Source organism: Stigmatopora argus, chromosome 5 (assembly GCF_051989625.1).
Source record: "Stigmatopora argus isolate UIUO_Sarg chromosome 5, RoL_Sarg_1.0, whole genome shotgun sequence".
NCBI lineage: Eukaryota > Metazoa > Chordata > Actinopteri > Syngnathiformes > Syngnathidae > Stigmatopora > Stigmatopora argus.
Genome location: NC_135391.1, coordinates 18,499,516 through 18,521,050, shown reverse-complemented (window position 1 = coordinate 18,521,050; position 21,535 = coordinate 18,499,516). Strand labels below are relative to the sequence as shown.

The 21,535-nt window shown below is 41.0% G+C and overlaps 1 protein-coding gene across 3 annotated transcripts in view; it reads left to right on the top strand.

Annotated features, from left to right (window-relative positions):
• Positions 1–21,535, top strand: part of LOC144074277 (netrin receptor UNC5C-like) — a 238,936-nt gene that overhangs the window by 62,276 nt on the left and 155,125 nt on the right. Inside the window, exon 1 of one of the 3 annotated variants that reach the window (XM_077600615.1) lies at positions 18,401–18,687. The exons of 1 other annotated variant lie outside the window; for it this stretch is intronic. In XM_077600615.1, coding sequence (XP_077456741.1) covers positions 18,525–18,687 — 163 coding nt within the window. In that variant the 5' untranslated portion in view covers positions 18,401–18,524. Of the gene's footprint in view, positions 1–18,400; positions 18,688–21,535 lie in introns of those variants that run through there. One more of the 3 variants, XM_077600616.1, reaches the window with a different exon arrangement.

Below are 21,535 nucleotides of genomic sequence, written 5' to 3'. Positions count from 1 at the left end.
TGGATGAGCAACAGGAAAGCCTGGATCATGAAAGCCCTCTCAAAGGACTGGTTCTTAAACTGTTTCATCCCGAAAGCAAAGCTGCACCTCGCTGAAAGGGGGCTGTCCTTCAAGGTCCTCTTCCTAATTGAAGGAAGCCTTGAATTGAATGTAATGCCTTTATTGTCATTATACAAGTGTAATGGACTTGGACTAAAACTCCCACTAACCAGTTTTTTTTTTAATTTATAACAAGCAGAGAGGAACTATTTTCTCTCTGAGTAGAGTGTTTAAAGTATTTATATATTTTAAATATATTGATTATATTTAGATAATAAATTACATTCTTTGCATATGCTTATAAATGTAATATTTAATAAATACTCTTCTTGATAATTGTACTTTGATTTTTGGATGGGGCGAAAACATATATTATGGTAGTAAGAAGAGGGGTGATCCTATTATGCGGTTTTTCGATTATCGCGGGCATGTCTGGTCTACATTATCTGTGAAATTCGAGGGATTACTGTAGTTTTCACAGAATACATGTGGACTGTTCAGCAGCGTTCCAAAGCAGGCAGAGCAACTAAAGCGATAAGCGCTTTGACGGGTGGGCATGTCGGGGCATGCTCCAAGTTAATGACAGCTGCCTTGTTGACGGGCCTCAAGCCAATTACAGTGCCACATAATTGAGCCTGATTGCTGGGAGGGCAATTATGGCCAATCTGTGGCCTTTTACTATAAACGTGATTGTGGCACCTTTTTCTGCCCTGTAGTAAAAAGAAAATCTAAAAGAAAAATGGTTCTCTTAAATGATAACATCATTTTTGGGAGAAAAAAAAAATTCTCCCCCTTTATCACGAACCATCAAGGTTCCAATTAGAGTTACGCAGTGTCAGCTGATGCCTTGAATGTGCATGTTATACGGCGTACAGTTAGCTGAACTGAACTAATTCTAAGCTTTTGTTCTGAAAGGGGGGCGGCCCGGCGACTTGAGTGGTTAGCACGTCAGCCTCACAGCTCTGGGGTCCTGGGTTCAAATCCAGGTCAGTCCACCTGTGTGGAGTTTGCATGTTCTCCCCGGCCTGTGAGGGTTTTCTCCGAGTACTCCGGTTTGCTCCCACATTCCAAAAAAACATGCATGGTAGGCTGATTGGACACTAAAATTGCCCTTAGGTATGAATGTGAGAGTGAATGGTTGTCCGGCTCTTCGTGTCCTGTGATCGACTGGCCACAGATTCAGGTTGTCCCCTGCCTCTGGCCCGAAGTCAGCTAGGATAGGCTCCAGCATCCCCGTGAACCTAATGAGGATAAAACGGTTCAGAAAATGAATGAATGTTCATAAACATGAATATGAATATGTTCATTATTATTTGCTCTCCCTTATTAAATAATCCAAACTCAAACTCAATCCTCTTCATAATTTTTATGGACAGAATAGCTAGACACGGTCGTGCTGTTGATGTGGTTCTGTTGGCTTCATCAGGCCATGATCTCCAACTCTCACTGGAACAATTTGCAACCGAGTGTGAAGCGGTCAGGGTGAGAACCAGAGCCTCCAAATCTGAGACCATGGTCCTCAGTCGGAAAAAATGTGGCATGCCCTCTCCAGGTCAGGGATGAGGTCCTTCCCCAAGTGGAGGCGTTTATTTACCTTAGGGTCTTGTTCACAAGTGAGAGAAGAATGGAGCGGGACATCGACAGGCGGAGCGGTGCAGCATCTGCAGTGATGCGGACTCTATCATTCCGTCGTGGGAAGGTGAAGCTCTCTATTTACTGGTCAATCTACGTTGCTATCTTCATCTATGGTTAAGAGCTGTGGGTCGTGACCGAAAGAACAAGATCCCAGATACCAGTGGCTGAAATTAGTTTTCTCTGCAGGGTGTCTGGTCTGGTTCTTATAGATAAGGTGAGACATTTGCTCATCTGGGAGGGGCTTGGATTGGAGCCGCTGCTTTTCCGGATCAAGAGGAGCCAGATGAGTTGCCTCGCGCATCTGATTAGAATGACCCCCGGACGCCTTCCTGGCAAGGTGTTCTGGGCACATCCCACCGAGAGGTGTCCACAGGGCCAACCCAGGAGACTATGTCTCCCAGCTGGCCTGAGAACACCCTGGGATCCTCCCAGATGAGCTAGATGAAGTTGCTTAGAATTGGCTAGTCTGGGCTTCCCTGCTGAAGCTGGTGCCCCCGCGACCCAATCTCAGATAAGCGGAGGAAGATGAGATGAGATACACTGACAAACTAATTGGTGGGAGAAAGAAAGAAAAACCTGTTTATGGCAGCCATCTAAGGTAGGGCAATGGCACCAGGTACCGATGGCGTCATTTTACTGTAGTATCCAGGCCAATAGAGTATCTATTAAATAACTTACACAATGTGCCACTGCCCCCTGCACACACCCGCCGGTACCCCACTTGACAAAAGTGCGAGGGAAACCCATACTTTTATCATCTCCTGACCCAAAATAGCAACTTCCAGTAGTCCTGATAATAAGCAGAATGGTCTCAGTATAATTACAAGTGGTCATAGAGAGCATGCAATAATTTCAATTAGTCGCAAGAGAGTAGAGGGTGGGGTCTTCTGGCAGGTGTCATTATCGTGAGAACTCACACAAATAAAATTGTAAATATTGTGTTTATGGACTTAAATATGTGAGAGACCACCATGGTTCTAGATCACATTAGGTAGCTCGGCTGCAATTATTATTAAATTCTCAGTACCAGCTGAACAGCTGTGACTTTCAAAAATAGCGATCTGGATGTTTCCCTGTTTGAGATTTTTTTTTCTTGACTTTGCTGAGATTTGCAGGGATGTATTAGAAGACAACAATTGTGATTTGTTCTGAGCGCTAACATGGCAACATACCAGATGCACTGAGGCTCAGAAAAAGGGAGAAGCAGAAAAGAGACACAAATAGTCTCGAAAAGAGAAAAAGCACCGAGCCTTTCCCAGTAGGGACTGGGACTAATGTAATATTTAGACGTATACGTGGGCCACTGATGTCACCCTAGCTTGCTTTTAGACCTCTCGGAAATAGCAGTCAAACACTCGGCGGCTTCCCTGGTAGCCACAGTGGTGAGCTGCCAACAAGTCAGGAAGTCTAATAGTACATTTTCCATCTAATAGCATGTATTCTGTACAGTGGTACCTCGACATACGAGCGTAATCCATTCCGAGACTGAGATTGTATGACAAGATTCTTGTAACTCGAGCGGACGTTTCCCATTGAAATGAATGGAAAACAAATTAATTCGTTCCAACCCGCTGAAAAAACACCAAAAACAGGATATTGGATTGGAAAAAAAAAGTTTTATTTCTTCTAATTCGCCATATATTGACAAAGTAATAAATAACGAGTGGTTTAATAGTAATAAAATGTGTTTAATAGAAGTAAAATTAGACGCATTTCGCGGAGGGGAAGGGAACGACATACACACGGAGGTGGAGGGGGGGGTGTTCGGGGGGACTTTATCCACGGCACTCGTAAACGAACATACAAATTTAAATTAACTTGGATTAATATATACAGACACTCAACGTTTAATGTAACTTCACACAAAACTGAATTCTAATTTAGTTTTAATCTTTTTTACCTTTGTAACGGGTTGGCCCCACCCCGACGTTCCGCCGGAGCCTTCAAAACGAACGCATCAAGAGTTGTTTGGAACTTGCCGCTTCCCCGTGTCTGATTACCGAGTGTACATATATTCCATATCTTTTCTTTGCAAAACTCTGCCGATCCATTGTTGTTTACCTGGTATGTAAATGTAGACCAAAGTTGGGGGGGAAACGGGTATGGAAATGCAAAGTCCACCCAGTGCTCGTAGAAAGATTTTATACATGAAAGAGATGCAAAAAAAAAGACAGTGCCATGGCTACCTGGCTTGGTCGCATCACAAAATTTTGACCGCATCACGGGCGAATTATTCGATCGAAATTCCCCCCGTAAGACGAGCATTTTGTATGACGAGCGGTCGTATGACGAGGTACCACTGTATTTATTTTACTTTTCAAACTGTCTATGTCAATACCAGCCATATTTAGCTTAAACTGTCACTTACATTAGCCCTATATTGTGGAACCTCGTGTACAGAAGGTGCTTTGAGTTACATTTCAGGCCAAGCAAGGCAAACTTATTTCATTTCAAATCAAGACAATGTACAGTAATTCAATGTGTTTTACATATTTAACATAAACAGTAAAACAAAACTTTTGAGTTAAGAAGTAAAAATAATAAAGGCAAATGATTAAAATCAGCATGATTGGTAAAAAACTAAAAATAAGCCAAAATAGGTAACAGACTAAGTCATACATTGATTTTGAAGAGTAAGGTCAGTTACGGATATGACTTAATATTTATGTTTCTTATCCCATGCTGTTTGTTGATCATTTCAACAAAGTAGTAGCTGTTCTCAAAGTGTAAGTGGAAACATTTGGCGCATAAACACACTCACACACATTTCCAGACTTCAGATGGAGAAACTGAATGGTCTCAAGGGCCAGGAGCTAGAAAGTTCATGTAATACTGTACTGTGTGTGCATGTGAATGTGCGTGTGTGTGTGTGTGTCTTTGAGAGAGGGAAAACAACGGGCCCTTTCATAAATGTCGCCTCCACCGGGGCTCAGAATTCTCACTACAACTTCACCCTTTATTTTCCGTGTCAACTTAGTTTCCTCTTAACCCTTTAAAAGGCACTAAACTGAATTCATTGAATGCCATTGACGGTGGTAGAGATCTTATCCATCTAATCCAAGATGCATTAAACAATAAAGAGTTTTTTTTTCACTTGTGACACCTACATTTTCAGTTTTTAAGCAAACCATTTTAAGCTGAGAAATTGCACAAACTTTCTTCATAGCCATTACACAAATTTGGATCTGTTTCAAAAGAAACACTACTGGTGTACTCAGCAACAAACATAAAATAGGTTGGCTCGTATGTATAAATGTATATTGTTTATATTCTGTATTATATTTTAGAAATTATAAATGAGGCTACCTGGCTTCTTCAGTGGTTAGAGCTTCGGCCTCACAGCTCTGGGGTCCTGGGTTCAAATCCAGGGTGATCCACCTGTTTGCATGTTTTCACCGGGCCTGCATGGGTTTTCTCCAGGTACTCCGGTTTACTCCGACATTCCAAAAACATGCATGGTAGGCTGATTGGACACCCTAAATTGCCCCTAGGTATGAGTCTGAGCGTGACTGGTTGTCCGTCTCCTCGTGGCCTGCGATCGGCTGGCCAGCGATTCAGGGTGTCCCCCGCCTCTGGCTCGAAGTCAGCTGGGATAGGCTCCAGAAACCCCCGCGACTCTAGTGAGGATAAAGCGGTTCAGAAAATGATGATGTCTACATATGTGGTCGCCAGGTCTTTATGAAGTTCTTTTTCTTTTATGTCTGAAAATAGCCACCTATAAATGAATGATCAAACCAAAGTCATTAATATTTTCTAGAACATCCTGCTATGTGCTGCATTTACAGTATATCATTATCCATTTGACATGATTGGACACGTGCTTGTATGTTGTAAGTTAAATATGGCATATATTTCCTAAATGTCTAACAGTAGCCACGTTAGGCAAAAGAATGTGCCCGCTGCATTTCCCTCTCGCTGCGGTATGGAGTTTCAATACTTTGTGTGTGTGTGTGTGTGTGTGTGTGTGTGTGTGTGTGTGTGTGTGTGTGGTCCTGTCAGCCTCTCACCATCCCATCACTAGATTGGTTTGTCATTTTGCTGACTGGATGCTTCCCCATTTACACAGGACACACACACAATCATGCAAACACACAGAGACAGTAGGTGTAACTGTCCTTGCAGCATCGGAGAGCGTTGTAATATTGTTTCAGAACAGCCATTTGTCAAAGTCACTCATTGTTGGAAAGGTGTCCTGCTTTTGCTTTCCACCTCTCAGTGCTTTAGTTGATTTGAGGTGAGAAAGAGTGGAAGTGCTGCCTTGTGGTGTAGTCGTTCACTCGCCTGACTTTGGTGCGGGCAGGTCTGGGCTCAATTCCTGCTGGTGGTGGTATGATTGGGGGTGTGAATGGTCATTTGTCTCTCTGTGTGCCCTATGACTGACTGACGACAGGTCTAGGGTGTAGTCTGCCTTTTACCTGAAGACAGCTGGGTTAGGCTCCAGCAACCCCCACAACCCTTTCAAGGATGGGCGGTATGGAAGATGAATGAAAGAGTGGATTTTTTTACTCTTTTGCTGCAATGGACAGCAATAAATGTCCAATCCATTTTAACTGGCTGACAGAGATTCCAGCTGGATAATGCCAGATAATCACAGGGCACAATAAGAAAAAACAACAACAACCAGCCTTGTTTGTGGTGTTTGGTGAACAATCTCACACTAAACACCACGAAAACTAAAGAAATAATCCTGGACTTTCGCAAACGCAGCACAGATCTGGCCCCAGTCCTCATAAATGGAGTATGCGTAGACAGGGTCCAGTCCTTCAAATTCCTGGGGGTCCACGTCACGGAAAGCTCTCCTGGTCTACCAACACCACGGCAGTGGTGAAGAAGGCCCAGCAACGACTCCATTTCCTGAGGGTACTCAGGAGGAACAACTTGGACACAAAGCTTCTGGTAACCTTCTATACAGCCACTGTGGAGATCATCCTGGCATACTGCATTACAGTGTGGTACGCTGGAAGCACGGCAGCAGACAAAAAGGCCATGCAGCGAGTGATCAACACTGCCCAGAAGATCATCGGCTGCTCTCTGCCCTCACTGGAAGACATTGCCAGCCAATGTTCCCTCTAAGCTGCGCGCGTGCGCAATTCCGCACTACTCTCGTCTTCTCTGCGCAGCAGCAATCATATGGCGCGCAGTAAAAAAAAAGGTGTGGCAGGTGTGATACTGGTGTGCCCATAGCGAGCAATGATGATGTCGTGACCGGATGATTCGCCTAAAGACGTTTTGCCGACGGACGTTTGACAGATGGACAGGTCGCCGAATGAACGTTCGTTCAAACAGCGTTTAATGATTAAATACAAATACTAGTATTTGTTAGTTTAATGATTAAATACAAATACTAGTATTTGTATTTAATAATTAAACGCTGTTTTCAGCTGGATTTGACCGAATTTGAGAGCATTTTGAGCCGTTTGGCGAATGGACGTATATGGACGTTTTTTTGCCTCCATCGCGACATCATCGCGACATTTTACCAAGGAATTCACTTCCCTGGGCTCGGTTCTAATGTCCAAAGAACTCCAGTATTTGTATTTAATCATTAAATTCTGTTTTAGGATGGATTTGACCCGATTGCTGTCATTTTACGGCTCGGTTCTGCTACATTTGCCCGCCCAAGAGTGCTTATTCATGGACTGCCATGCCCGCCCAAGAGTGCTTATTCCCGGGCTGCCATTGATGGTAGACTAACATTGATTTTTACTATAATTTGGACAACGCCGGCGGCGGGCCGGATTAAAAATCCCAATGGGCCGTAGATGGCCCGCGGGCCGAGGTTGAAAAACTTTTACACACACGATCCGGGGGCGGGGCGAGCGCGCGAATCCCGTTTCGGTGAAACCTCCGTTCGGCCGAATGAACGTTCGGCGGAACGTCCATTCGGCGACCTGCCCGTCTGTCAAACGTCCGTCGGCGAAACGTCTTTAGGCGAATCATCCGAATACCGATGATGTCGCTCACACTGGTACTCAGTGCGCTCAGGGAGGTTGTCTTTCTGCTCAGACCAACGAAAAATTAGAGGGAACATTGTTGCCAGCCCTCGCTACCTCAGCAAAGCCGGGAACATTTTCAGGGACCCATACCACCCTGGTCACTACCTGTTCCGGCTGCTGCCCTCTGGCAGACGCTACAGGTCTCACAAAGCACGGACAAATAGACTTAAGGACAGTTTTTTTCCCCACAGCCATCAGGACTCTGAACTTGCGTTAGCACGACACACAATCCCTTCTGTGCAATAATATCTTAGATTGTGCAATATTTTAGTATTTACGTTAACAGGATTTGACTCTTTATATTTTTATATTACTTATTTTTGTTCTTTTACTGGGAAAACACACTTTGTGGAGTAGCACCACCAATGTCGTTATACGTAGCTGTGTATGATGCCAATAGGCTTTTGATGATTTGATGATGATGATGATAAAGCCTATGTCTGAACAGAACAGACTCCAGGCCAGGCCAGAGGTGCACCCATCAAAAGTGCCACATATAGGTTTCAAGCCATAGGTTCACTACCACTAGTCTGCACTAGCTCAGTAGTTAGCGTAAGTAACCAAAATAATGGTGTGATGCCACCACCAGCATGACTGGTTCCATGTCAAATACAGTATAATAAATAACAATGGTAAATTTATGTACACTGCTTTTGGTTACAGTAAAAAAAAAAGAAAATCTACGATATTCTCTATTGTCTATCTCAATTACCAAAACACAATACCTTATGGTTCTCTGTTTCTATAACAGTAAAATTCTGGCTGATAATTGGTGTCATGGGGTATATTTGATTTTACTCTAAAGAGGATAGATTCACTTTCTTCTGCTTTTCCTCATTGACTGCCATTGACGACTGGATGCTCAATCCATTAGAAGTAGGAAGGGCTTGGCAGCCATTTGCTGCCTACCCTTCTAGTTCAAATGGACCCTAGTGATGAACTAATTTCAATTTATAGTAGAAGAATGATTCCACTAAAACAGAGCCCAGTTTCTTAACATGCCGCTTCAAGCATTGGTGGAGGTCATCATGGTCTACAATAGTTCAATTGACCTCATTTTAAAATAGCCTCCTATTTTGTATTGGACACATAAGTACATGTCACGCATCATTAAATGTTCACCAGAGCTGTGCTCCCTCTCCGTAGCAAACAGCATGACAACCAAAGCGAAGCGTGTCATCACTCCATCACTTTGTCAACCCTGCACATTTGACATCACGCTTGCATGAATTATGAAGGTCCATTTTATGTTCCCATGCACACAATACACCTTTATTCACACGTGTGTTTTAAATGATTTATATTATATTGCTATACACTTGGAAGGTGACTTACATGTTGCATCATTAGGTGCAGTCGGATGTCGAAAATCACTGAGAAGTAAAGTCTGCCAAGGCAATGAAATCAAATATTTAAACAGAATAAAAGTTAATGAAGAAAAAAAAATGTTACTTTCACTTAATTTTACTTAATCTTAATTAATTTTCTCTGAATTAATATAATAATAGATTAATAATAGAGGATAAGCTGTACGGGAAATGCATGAATGAATTAACTAATACCTGTGACCACAATAGATGTTCACTGTACTCCTTATAAAATAGAACTGGCTGTGAATGCCTGTCATGTTTTTAAATATTTCTCTTGTTTTCTCTCTCGATTTTTGTATGTGACTCCATGTCTCATTTTAAGAATCTGCAGATACAGAGTCTCGATCCAATACCTAGAAAATCTATTAAGTTAAATAATAATAATTACCCTACTGTTGTTTCTTTAGAAGGTCGTCGATAGAAGTAATTGAGTTAATATAGGTCTTTGAAGAAAACAATTATTTTTTCATGTGCACTTTGACTCTAAACATCAACTCAATAACAGTTTATCCCTCAAAACTTATGATATTACCTTAATATCTCAAGGCATCACAATAATGTGAGACATTACAGGACAGCTAGGGTGGGGGACAATGAGAGGGTGTCATTCTTTTAACCCTTTTATTTAAAGAAAGATAAACAACTCTAAATGGAGGAAAATTATGGAATTCAGTGGAAACAGGCGGGCGGAGCTCATTTCAAACACTGACAAAACGGCAGGGGGTAGTAAGCAAGGTTTGGGGTGCGGCTGACACGAGTGCCGTAGGACTCCACACAGGCGAACAGGGGCGGAGGACCCCCAAGCAGGATGTTTGAAGACGAGTGATGTCCCTCGGTGATGCTGCCACACCGGTGACAAAGAAACAGCACTGGATTGGAAGTAGGCCTCAGCACCCTGCTGCGACCACATCAGTCAACGCACACGCTTAGTCGGGATGTGCCCCTCCCTTTGCGCTAATGAGCTATTTACACACAGAGTTGACAGGGCGACATGCACCAGGGAGAATACTTGGCGACAAAACAAAACTTCCTCTTGGAAAAAAAAGAAAAAATCCAAAATAAAGACCTATATATGGACTTACAAGTCTCTGTGAAATCGGTTGGTGGGCTTCAAATGGAATCAAATGATATGTATCTAGGCTGCCAGTGTCGTTTCAAAGCAAAAAAAGTACAATTTAATTTTTTTGATCTTCTGGGTGAATGAGTTTTTTTTCATAGATGCTAATGGCTTTGCCAAAGAGATAATTGAACAATGTACATGTATATGATTTTTTTTCTCAACATTTTTCAGCTATCAAATTTTCCAGTACCTGAGTATGCCCTCAATGTTCTGAGATCGAGGGTTCAACCCTTCCTGTGTGGTGTTTACGTGGATTTTCTCCGAATACTTTGTTTTTCTGCCACATCCTAACAACATGCAGGGAAGTCTGGTTTAACAACTCTAAATTGCCCCTAGGTAGGAGTGTGAGCATGAATGGTTGTCCGTTTCCTAGTGGCCTGCGATTATATATATATGTGTGTGTGTGTGTGTGTGTGTGTGTGTTTGTGTACGTGTATATATATATATATATATATATATATATATATATATATATATATATATATATATATACATACATACATATATATATATATATATATATATATATATATATATATATATATATATATATATATATATATATATATATATATATATATATATATATATATATATATATGTGTGTGTGTGTGTGTGTGTGTGTGTGTGTGTGTAGATACATGCAAAATAAATCTCCTGGTCTCCATGTTGTCTGAATATATGCCTTAAAGTCTGAAAATGGAGGTCATGTGTGTGTGTTTGTTGATGGTTTGGTGGTGCACTCTAACACTTGACCTCTGACCTTACCTCCTCCGGAGCACTCTATGCTTTCTGCTTGGCCAAACAAGCTACTTGTTTATCAACCCTGAGCAGTGTTTGTGATTTTCTTTATCCTTTGTTTGACTTTTCTGCCAGTTAACATACAAAAAAAAATCTTCTATACCACCCATTCTTGAAAGGGTTGTGGGGGTTGCTGTAGCCTAACCCAACTGTCTTCGGGCAAAAGGCAGACGAAACCCTCAACTGGTCACCAGTCAGTCATAGGGCACAGAGAGAGAGAGACAACCACTCCCCCTGCCACGATCGCAGGGCACAAGGAGACGGACAACCATTCAAACATATTCAGACTCATACCTAGGGGCAATTTAGAGTTTCCAAATCTACAGCTTACTGGTATACATCCAATTCTTTTGAACAAAGAGTGTTCCAAGTTTTTGGAATGTGGGAGGAAACCAGAGTACCGGAAGAAACCCACGTATTTTAATATCTTGTTTTTAAAACAAACAAACAAAACAACAACTTATTTGCTGCATTTGCCTCGCAAAAACATTTAGGTTGAAAATGTAATAATAATTGTTAGTCTTTGCATATTTTTACTTTTTATGATTTACTCAGTTTTGGCTGTATATTTTGGAAATTTAATTTACTATTTAATATTTTTAGTATTTTTGTATTAATAATTTAACATACTTTTAAAATTAATTATAATTGAGAGCTTACCTCTATACAGTATAAGAATATTTGAACTCATGAATGAATACAGTAATCTCTCGATGATCGCGGCTTCAACTATCGCGGCTTCACTACATCGCGTTTTTTTCTGGCGGGAAATGTTTTTTTTTTGTAAGTTCACAAAAATGTGAAAATCCACACTGAAATTCACATGCAGAAGCCACTCACCTGTGCTCCGCTTGCGACTAGGACTCAGAACTGAAGTAAAAAAAAAAAAATAATAAATAAATAAATAAACATTTTTAATAAGGGTGACCCTACTTCGCGGTTTTTCTTTTATCACGGCCATGCCTGGTCTACATCAACCGTGATAATTGAGGGATTATTGTAATCATGTTTCAGTGCCTTTGACAAATGAATGCTAACACTCCTAGTTCAAAAGAATTGGATGTATACCAGTAACCATTGCCGCCTATCGTGGAAAGAGTTGCTGGGGTTGCTGGAGGCCTAACCCAGCTGTCTTTGGGTGAAAGGCAGACTACAACCTAGACTGGTCGCCAGTCAGTCATAGGGCAAACAAAGAAACAGACGATCAGTCACTCTCACAATCACACTGCCACCAAGTGGGAAACGAACCCAGACTGCCCGCACCAACCACTGCTCCATCGGGTGGCTACCAGTAACCAATGAATTTGAATTCAGAGTAGATGTCAAAAATGAAAAGGGACAAACGATTGGGTATCTATCGTCTTCAACAGCACTGAAAGAGTTAAACATATTACAAAATTGTCAATTTAACCTGACTACTTTTGATTGTAACGTAAAGACATTCATGCATTGATGAAACGGTCAGTCCTGTAATTTGTTGTCGTTCAGGGTAAGATAAATATTTGCCCCGAAATGATCTCACAGACAATCAATAAGAGTTTAATTCATCCATCAAAGATAATTTCATGCTCGCTAAAGCCCATTTGTTATATTAATACATCTATGAAAGTGAAGTTCATATGGTGGCGACAGTGCAGACTGGGAGCCCAGGGCCACTGATGGAGGAGAGTGCCATCACCGTGGCTATCTGCGTGTGTTAAATGGGAGTTTAAACTGTTAATCATCTAGCTTAGTGGCCCCACTCAGACAACTTCCCTGCTCCTTACTGGCTAATAAGATTCTCAGAGATGGCCAGCGCTGAGGCCCGCGAGGAAGTGGTGGACCTTGTCTGATATATTATTCTTTGAGACCCTCTGAGGCACTAAGATGACCTCCATGTTGACCTTTGGAGGAAACTGTTCATGTTTACCTTTTTACTTATACAGAAGAGCAAGGTTATACTTGTGTTTACATGCCTGTGAATGAATAATGGGGTTATCAATCTTGCAGAATGGAAGAGGTGATTATATTTAGGGTTTGTTGATCCAAATTAACATCTTTACGTCAGAAAATAATTTAGCGATAACATTAACAGATTAGCCTTTTCAACTTAAATTTTCCAGGCGGGTAACAAGGTTGCTGAGTTTAGAAAAATTATGAAGCTTTGAATCTGGTTACTTTGTCGAAGGTGTGATCTCCAAGCGAACAGCAATAGCAGATTTCTGTTATGCAAAAAATGTACAGGAAAGTTATTTTAACTAGACTAGTATGCCAGAGAATCTGTAACATATTGGCATTGTGCTTTGCAAGGTAGGCAGTAGTAGTGTAACGAAACATCGATCTGAATCAATATATGGATTGGGTAAGGCAACAAATCATTTTTTAGATATATGCCATTTGTGAAAAGAATGGTTACATTCAAATGAGTATTTCAGCAAAAAAAATAAAAAAAACCATCAAAACTGCTTTGTATGATTCGGATAATGTAGACCAGACATGGCCGCCATAATTGAAAAGGAGGAGTAGATCACCCCTATTATTACTACATACCTTACTACATGGTTTTGCGCCTATACGAAAATACAAATACACAAGTACAATCATCAAGAAGTGTATTTATTAAATATAGTTACAGGCATATGAAAAGACTATAATGTATTAACATCTAGTAAATCTCATTTCATCTCATATTCTGAACCGCTTTATCCTCAATAGGGTCGTGGGGGGTGCTGGAGCCTATCCCAGCTGACTCCGGGCCAGAGGCGGGCGACACCCTAAATCAGTGGCCAGCCAATCGCAGGGCACAAGGAGACAGACAACCATGCACACTCACACCCATACCTAGGGGCAATTTAGAGGGTCCAATAAGCCTACCATGCATGTTTTTGGAATGTGGGAGGAAACTGGAGTACGCGGAGGAAACCCACGCAGGCACGGGGAGAACATGCAAACTCCTCACAGATGGACATGACTTGGATTTGAACCCAGGACCCCAAAGCTGTGAGGCCGACGCGCTAACCACTCGCCCCACTGGGCCGCCCCATCTAGTAAATATAATCTATAAATTTAAAAAAATTAATGCTTTATGTACACAGAGTGAACATAGTTCCTCTCCACTAGATTTAAGTAATAAAAAACATGTTATTAGAGCTTTAGTCCAAGTCCTCTTAGTCAGCTTCGAGAGGCATTTTTGTTGTACAAATATTGCTGTTGTTGTTGTCTTGGCACTGTCAAGACGATTGACAAATTCAATGGCTCTGTCATTCGTCAATGTTGTCATCTGTCTCCTTCCGAGTGGCCCCATGCAGTGCGTCCTCTCGTCATGCCAGCTTCACAGCCATATCTACGGAATAAATCCATCATAATGCTGGTTAATTTTTTTGTTCCTCGTAGTCATAGGCGGGGTGTCTTAGTCCATGCCGCAATGGCGTACTATGCCTTTAGCATATCAAGGAACGTCATTTTTAGGAGGCATTTTCAATGGCGACTCAAAAAAATAGGTGATGTGCGCGATGCAAAATTTGTTCACAGCAAAATAGGAAATGGCAAGACATAATGCATCTAGTCACTGTCTATATGATATTTGGCGTGCCCATTCTCCTCTATTTAGATTCCTTGTTTGGCGCTGAGAGATGGAACGGTGCCCTGACTTCCCCCATATTTCAGCTGTCTTGAGATTGCGATTTTTTACCTACATTTAAAAAAAAATTATGGACTTTTTTTATATACTTCAGAAAAAGAAATCAGCGATGTAGTGATGCCGCGAAATGAAGACGAATCACAGTAGTATTGTAATACATGGAACAGAGGCACTTCAATCAGTCGGTCCGGGAGGTATCACGCATGGGGATTTCAACAATTTAATGACCATATAATACAATAATAATTATTTTGACAAAGAGATAATATTTGCTTTTATTAAAAGGTCTGCCATGGTTTGATTCAAATTCAATTTTGATTGACAGAGGCTGGGTAAAGTAGTTTTTTTGTAGTTTAGGGGAGGTCACTGGGTAGTAATTTATGTATTGCCTAGGCCTTGTGGTTAGTTAGGTAGGTAGGTAGGTAGGTAGGTAGGTAGGTTGGTAGGTAGGTAGGTCAAACAAATAGTTGACGGTCTCTGAATGTTTTTTTGAACCTTAAAAACTTGTCTTTCTGCCTCTTTTGTCCAATCATTGAATGACAGAATGGATATCTGATATTACACTGTATGCAAATTACTGAAAGTGCGCTAACAAAAAACGGCATGTGAATAGGAGTGTGCACAGCAAAAGTATTATCGCCAGATTTGGTTATTAAAAACAAAAAAAATAGCTGCCGTAGGATGTGGCATAACAATAATAGATGATGATTGATGAGTTGTCTCCCGCTATGCAGAATGACAGCTAGCACGACTTAGACTCCCCTGCTGAGAGAAGTTTTTCACCCTCAGCCCAGTCCCTCACCGATACAAAAAATGAAACATTGACATTTGTGTGGGAACATGACAGACAACCATTTCAGGTGTAGCTTGTTTTAATGAGTGACATATTCTAGCACTGTAATTTCTAGCACTGAAATGCATAGTATGTATTTGTGTTTGTTTTACAAGATACCAGCTTCAACTATCTATTTGAGGGAAAAATTATGCAAAAAAATATTACAATGGAGTGTGGCACGGTGTTGATATCACGCCACTTCACAGTTCTGACATTGAGGGTTCAATCTCCAGTGAGCTCCAACCTTCATGTGTGGAGGAGAAAACATGCAAATGTTTTCTCCATGACTGTGTTTTTAATTTTAAAAAATCTGGGTACCCTGGTTTCCTCCCACATGCCCAATATATGCATGACAAGCTGTTTGAACAATCTAAATTTTCTCAAGGTACAGTTGTGGACAAAAGATTACATACACTTGTGAAGAACATAATGTCATGGCTCTCTTGAGTTTCCAGTTATTTCTACCACTCTGATTTTTCTCTGATAGAGTGATTGGAATAGATACTTCTTTGTCACAAAAAAATCATTCTTGAAGTTTGGTTCTTTTATGACTTTATTATGGGTGAACAGAAAAAAGTGATCAAATCTGCTGGGTCAAAAATATACATACAGCAGCGCTAATATTTGGTAACATGTCCCTTGGCCATTTTCACTTCAATTAGGCGCTTTTGGTAGCCATCCACAAGCTTCTGGCAAGCTTCTGGTTGAATCTTTGACCACTCCTCTTGACAGAATTGGTGCAGTTCAGTTAAATTTGATGGCTTTCTGACATGGACTTGTTTCTTCAGCATTGTCCACAAGTTCTCAATGGGGTTTAAGTCAGGACTTTGGGAAGGCCATTTGAAAACCTTAATTCTAGCCTGATTTAGCCATTCCATTACCACTTTTGATGTGTGTTTGGGGTCATTGTCCTGTTGGAACACTCAACTGCGCCCAAGACCCAATCTTTGGGCTGATGACTTTAGGTTATCTTGAAAAATTTGAAGGTTATACTCCTCCTTCATTATCCCATTTACTCTCTGTAAAGCACCAGTTCAATTGGTAGCAAAACAGCTCCACTGCATAATACTACCACCACCGCCTTGAAGGCCCTGACGGCCCGCCACTGTGCTATAGCTCCCATCATGTAGACAACTTTAAGGAATGTGCGTTTATCCTGACCCATGATGAGAACAAACAGTCTTAGCAGCGGGTATTTAGCTTTAGAAACCACACACGCACAAACATTACACAGTCGTTTGCACACAATAACACACCGACTAGCCCGTCTGTCCGTCTCCGTCATAGTCATCACTCGTCTTAATGGAAGCACTTTCCCACCAGCTTTACAGCATTGTTGACCACTTACACATGCACACATACAAAAGGAGCACACAGACAACTTCAAGTCCATCCCTCTTCCAAAATTATAGAGCACTTTAACCTTTTACCGAGTGACAGGAGGCACTTTGTCTTATTCTAATGACCTCAAGATGGATGCACAGGAAGTGTTAGACAGCACTCAATACCCATTTGTGTCAAAAAACAATGACATTGGTCATGAAATTTTTAAAGATAAACAAAAACAATATTACATCATTGTCTGCTCAAAAGTGATTTACAGACGTTTATGTGGTCAGATGTAAAGTGCAATTTGAATTTATATTTATAATGTTCATCTAAAGGGCGATTATATGGTTTTGCCGTGGTGACCCCTGAGGGAATAAGATGAAATCCCACCAGTATACTACTTGGGCACTTAAGATATCAATTACTGATCCTATTAACTCATTGACAGCCATTGAGAGCGTTTTACATCCAAACTATTAAGGGGTTGCAATGGTCATTTGATACTCCCCGAAGTTTTTGCAGTTGATTTTTTGGTGATTTTTTTCGTAACTGCATTTTTGGAAACCAAATTTTTGATACGCATTTATTGCGACTGAATATTTTCTACTGCATTTATTTTCAATTTGTATTTTTTTATTATACAATTGTCATGCTGAAAAAGCTTAATTCAAAACCAAACGCTGGTGGCAAATATTTACTTATCAAATCACTCACCTTACATCAGCTACAATACAGACCCATCGACTCTGCCTTTGCACATCTAGACCAGAATATACTAAAAGCGCATAGTATGACAGTTACGCAGCAAATGTAAATGGGACGGTTTCAAGATCCGGTGACTTTTATATCAACATTATGAAAAAAGTCACATTAGTATATATTTTTTTCGGTGGGATAAATGTGAAATGCAGTGTAGGGCATCAAAATGGCCTGAAATGAGAGACAAGCTCAATATGTGACCGTTGAGAACCATGCATTAGCTAAGCGTTAGCGGTATCGTCTGATGATGACACAGGCCCTTGACGCAGAAGAGCACACACACACCCTCACTTATGAGCACGTGTTTTCACATAGTGGCACCAATCCCCAACATTCCTCATATACCATATTTTCTCGCATATAAGGCGCACCCTTAAAATTGCCTTAAAATTATTGAATTTTACAATTTCTCGTGTATAAGCCGCCTCCTGATTCACAATTTTCATCTCCATATTCATGGTTTTAATAGGGAGTACAAATGTGTTACTATGTAGGGAAAATCTTAAGAAAAATCATCGCACGTGGCATTTCTGAGATACTGTATGAATAAAAAGCACATTATTAGGGTCACTATCAGAAGGAAGTTAGTAATTCATCCAGTAATGGTTGTTTTCTTACTGCAAAACAGGAAATAACAACAAAAAGTACATGTTAATTTGCCAACATCTACTGGTGAAAAAGAATACAGCAACGCTGTAAGTTTTGGGCGCATATAAGCCGTACCCTTGATTCAGTCATCTTTTTTTAGTTAGAAATGCAGCTTATCGGTGAGAAAATACAGTACAGTGGTACCTCTACCCACGAGATGCTCGAGATACGAGGAAAATTTCGAGCAAATAATTATGTCTAGATCCGAGAATAATTTCGAGATGCGAGAAAGCTAAGTGGCCATTACATGAGAGGCTGTTGATCATTGTAGCGCACTCAGTCTTTTTTGCCGCATCTCTTTCGTGTATAACAGATATCTACGAGCACTGGGCGGAGCTTGCATTTTCCCGTGTCACAGAGCTTGCTCGTTGTCATGGATGATATCGTGTCACTTGGAAATTCGTTGGGGCTGGAGGTTAACGAGGCAGATGTGAATGATCTAATCGCCGAGCACCACGAAGAACTGATGACACGGGATTTAATCGAGCTCCAGGAGAGTGAACATTTGGAGGTGTTGTGGGAACTCGTAGTGAGAAGTAGGTGGACGAGGGGGGGAGCCTGGCTACAAAGCATATCAAAGACATGCTAGCGGAGTGGCAAGAGTTTTCTGGTTTTGTAGAAAAGAGGCACCCTGACAAGCTGGCAAGTGGTCGCGCGTTATCGTATTGTGAGGACATTTGTTCGCGTCATTTTTGAAATATTTTGAAGGGAAGGCAAAAAGAAACAACTCTTGATGCGTTCGTTTTAGAAACTCCCGCTAAATGTCCGGGTGGAGTCAACCCGGAGAACAAAGGTAAAAATTTTTAAAAAAAAATTAGAATTCAGAATTTAGAATTCATAAAGTTACATTAAACATATGTTTGAGTGTGTCTGTATTTTTTACGATTGCGCCGCGTCGTCGTGGCACGATCGGGAATGGATTATGACCCAGGCGCGGGAAGCAGGAGGGGAGCCTGGCAGTTAGCTTCAAAACAACATCTTTAATAAATCAACAGGGATCTACAAATCAACAAAGGCTTGGAACCAAAACGGGAGCATGCAGGACGCATGCAGGACTTGCAGGAACGATCCGACAATGAGCCATCCTTTGTGTGGTGCTTAAATACCCACACCGGGAGGCAATCAAGGATTGTCTGCAGCTGCTCTGATCTGACGGCAAGCCAGGAGTGACAAATGAGCCACTCCTGACAGTATATATTAATCCAAGTTAATTTAAATTTGTTTGTTCTGTTACAGTGCGTCACCGTGGAAATCCCCCCCTCCCCACCTCCGCCTGCCTCTATGTCGCTGTACCCTCCGCGAAATCCGTCTAATTTTAGTTCTATTAAACACATTTATCACTATTAAACCACTAGTTATGTGTTACTTTGTTAATAGATGGCGAATTAGAAGAAATCCAATATCCTTTTTTTGGTGTTTTTTTAGAGGGTTGGAACGAATTAATTTGTTTTTAGTTCATGTCAATGGGAAACGTTCAGTTGAGTTACGAGAAGATCGACATACGAGCTCAGTCCCGGAACGAATTAAGCTCGTATGTAGAGGTACAACTGTATGTGTTTATAAATGCATGTGTATATATGTGCGTGTGGCTGTGATGGAAGACATGGGACATGCTGGTAATGACCTGGGCAACAAAAAGGCCTTTGAGCTAGCTTGTTTAGATCAACCCCCACGACTCTGGGCCCAGCTATTTTTGAGCAGTGCTCTTTAAATCCCACAGGAAGTGGTAAAGCGTACAAATCTAGCAGGACTAGGTCAACAGCAGCTGAAAAGGTTTCCAAAATCAGGAAGTAATCACGGGCTGATTATCATCATAATGCCAGGTGGAATCAAGCCCTCTTGCCATGTGTGTGTGTGTGCGTGCATCCGTAGGGGGTGATTTTTCTCCTTTCCCCTGCTGTTAAAAGCTATTAGTAATTAAAAGATCAGACGACTTAGCTGGAATTGTTGGTGTTTACATATGTTTTTACATCAATTGTTCCATGGCAGCACAGCAAGGGAGCAAAAGTGGAAATCAGATGTAAAAAATCATCACATCATCTAAGAAACAGAGTGTTTCTTTAGCTGGGGGGATTATGTGTTTACATATTTGGAGTTGGTTACAGACTTGTTTTAATATTTGATGAAAATGATGAAACCTATTGAGTCAAGTATTTTTTTGTTTGTTTATTTTTGCTAGTAATTGGGTGAAAGAGAGAGAGAGAGCAAGAGAGAGAATATGTTTAAATAGTGTTTTCACTAGTGGCTAAACTAGACATAACCCCCCACACCCCCCAAAAAAACACTTTATGGGAGTGTTATCTGCATTTCTTGACTGTTTCTCAGCAAATTCAACAAGGCAAACACGGCGTTGTTAAAACGTCTGGACTGCAGAAGCCTGTGAAACATGATCATGGTAAAGCATCAGTAAAATACACATAAGGGCTACACCCACACTAGTGATAACACACACTTGGTTATCATAGTAAGACTAATGAATAATGTCCCTTCCTCACAGATGTAAGCTGAATTCTTAAATAGCAACCTGTCCCACCGTTTCTTCCCTCACATCTCACACTTAGATGAACAGAAACAAAACTCGCACACTTCTGATCCAAGCCAGACATTGCAATTATGCCCCATCGCTAAGGTCCTGCGACTCATCAATGCTGATTGGACCCGATGGGACTTTGCTTTGTGTTTTGTATTTAAACAAAAGACTTTTAACAGCACAAGCAATGTTTGCATTAACTCCTTGGTTGCCATGGACAAATAGAGAAGTCCAATTTATTTAAAGGTTGTCAGTCAATTAATAAATATTCAATTGGTGCCACCCTCGCAGCTCCATGGACTGGAGGTCTACCAGTGAATACCTAAATTAAACATTCACAATGCATCACAATGTAGTATTTGTGACCAAAGTATAAAATCAAGAAATTGAACAGTCGATCAGAAAACATACCGTATTTTCACGACTATACGGCACACTTAAAAGTCTTAAATTTTCTCGAAAATAGACAGGGCACCTTATAATCCAGTGTGCTTTATATATGGAAAAAAATATAAAATGTGTCATTCATTGAGGGTGCGCCTTATAATGTGGTGCGCCATGTAGTCGTGAAAATATGGTAATCCCCGAAATACACATAAAGGACAAAATGAGGAAGTTGGGGGAAAAATCAGGTTAGAAAAGCAATAATTGAAGAACAAGCAGTCAAGAATAGCAGGATTTAGGCCAGGTTTACACCTCAGGTCAGCAAACAAGCAATTGTGAACAAAGGTGCAAAAAATGTTTTGCGTCTTTACACCACACAAAATCCTCTCTAGTTAAAAATGTTTTTCCACTTTTCGCAAAAAAATCCCCCCAAAATGCCCCAAAACCTTGAAGGCTGAGATCTCCCGAAA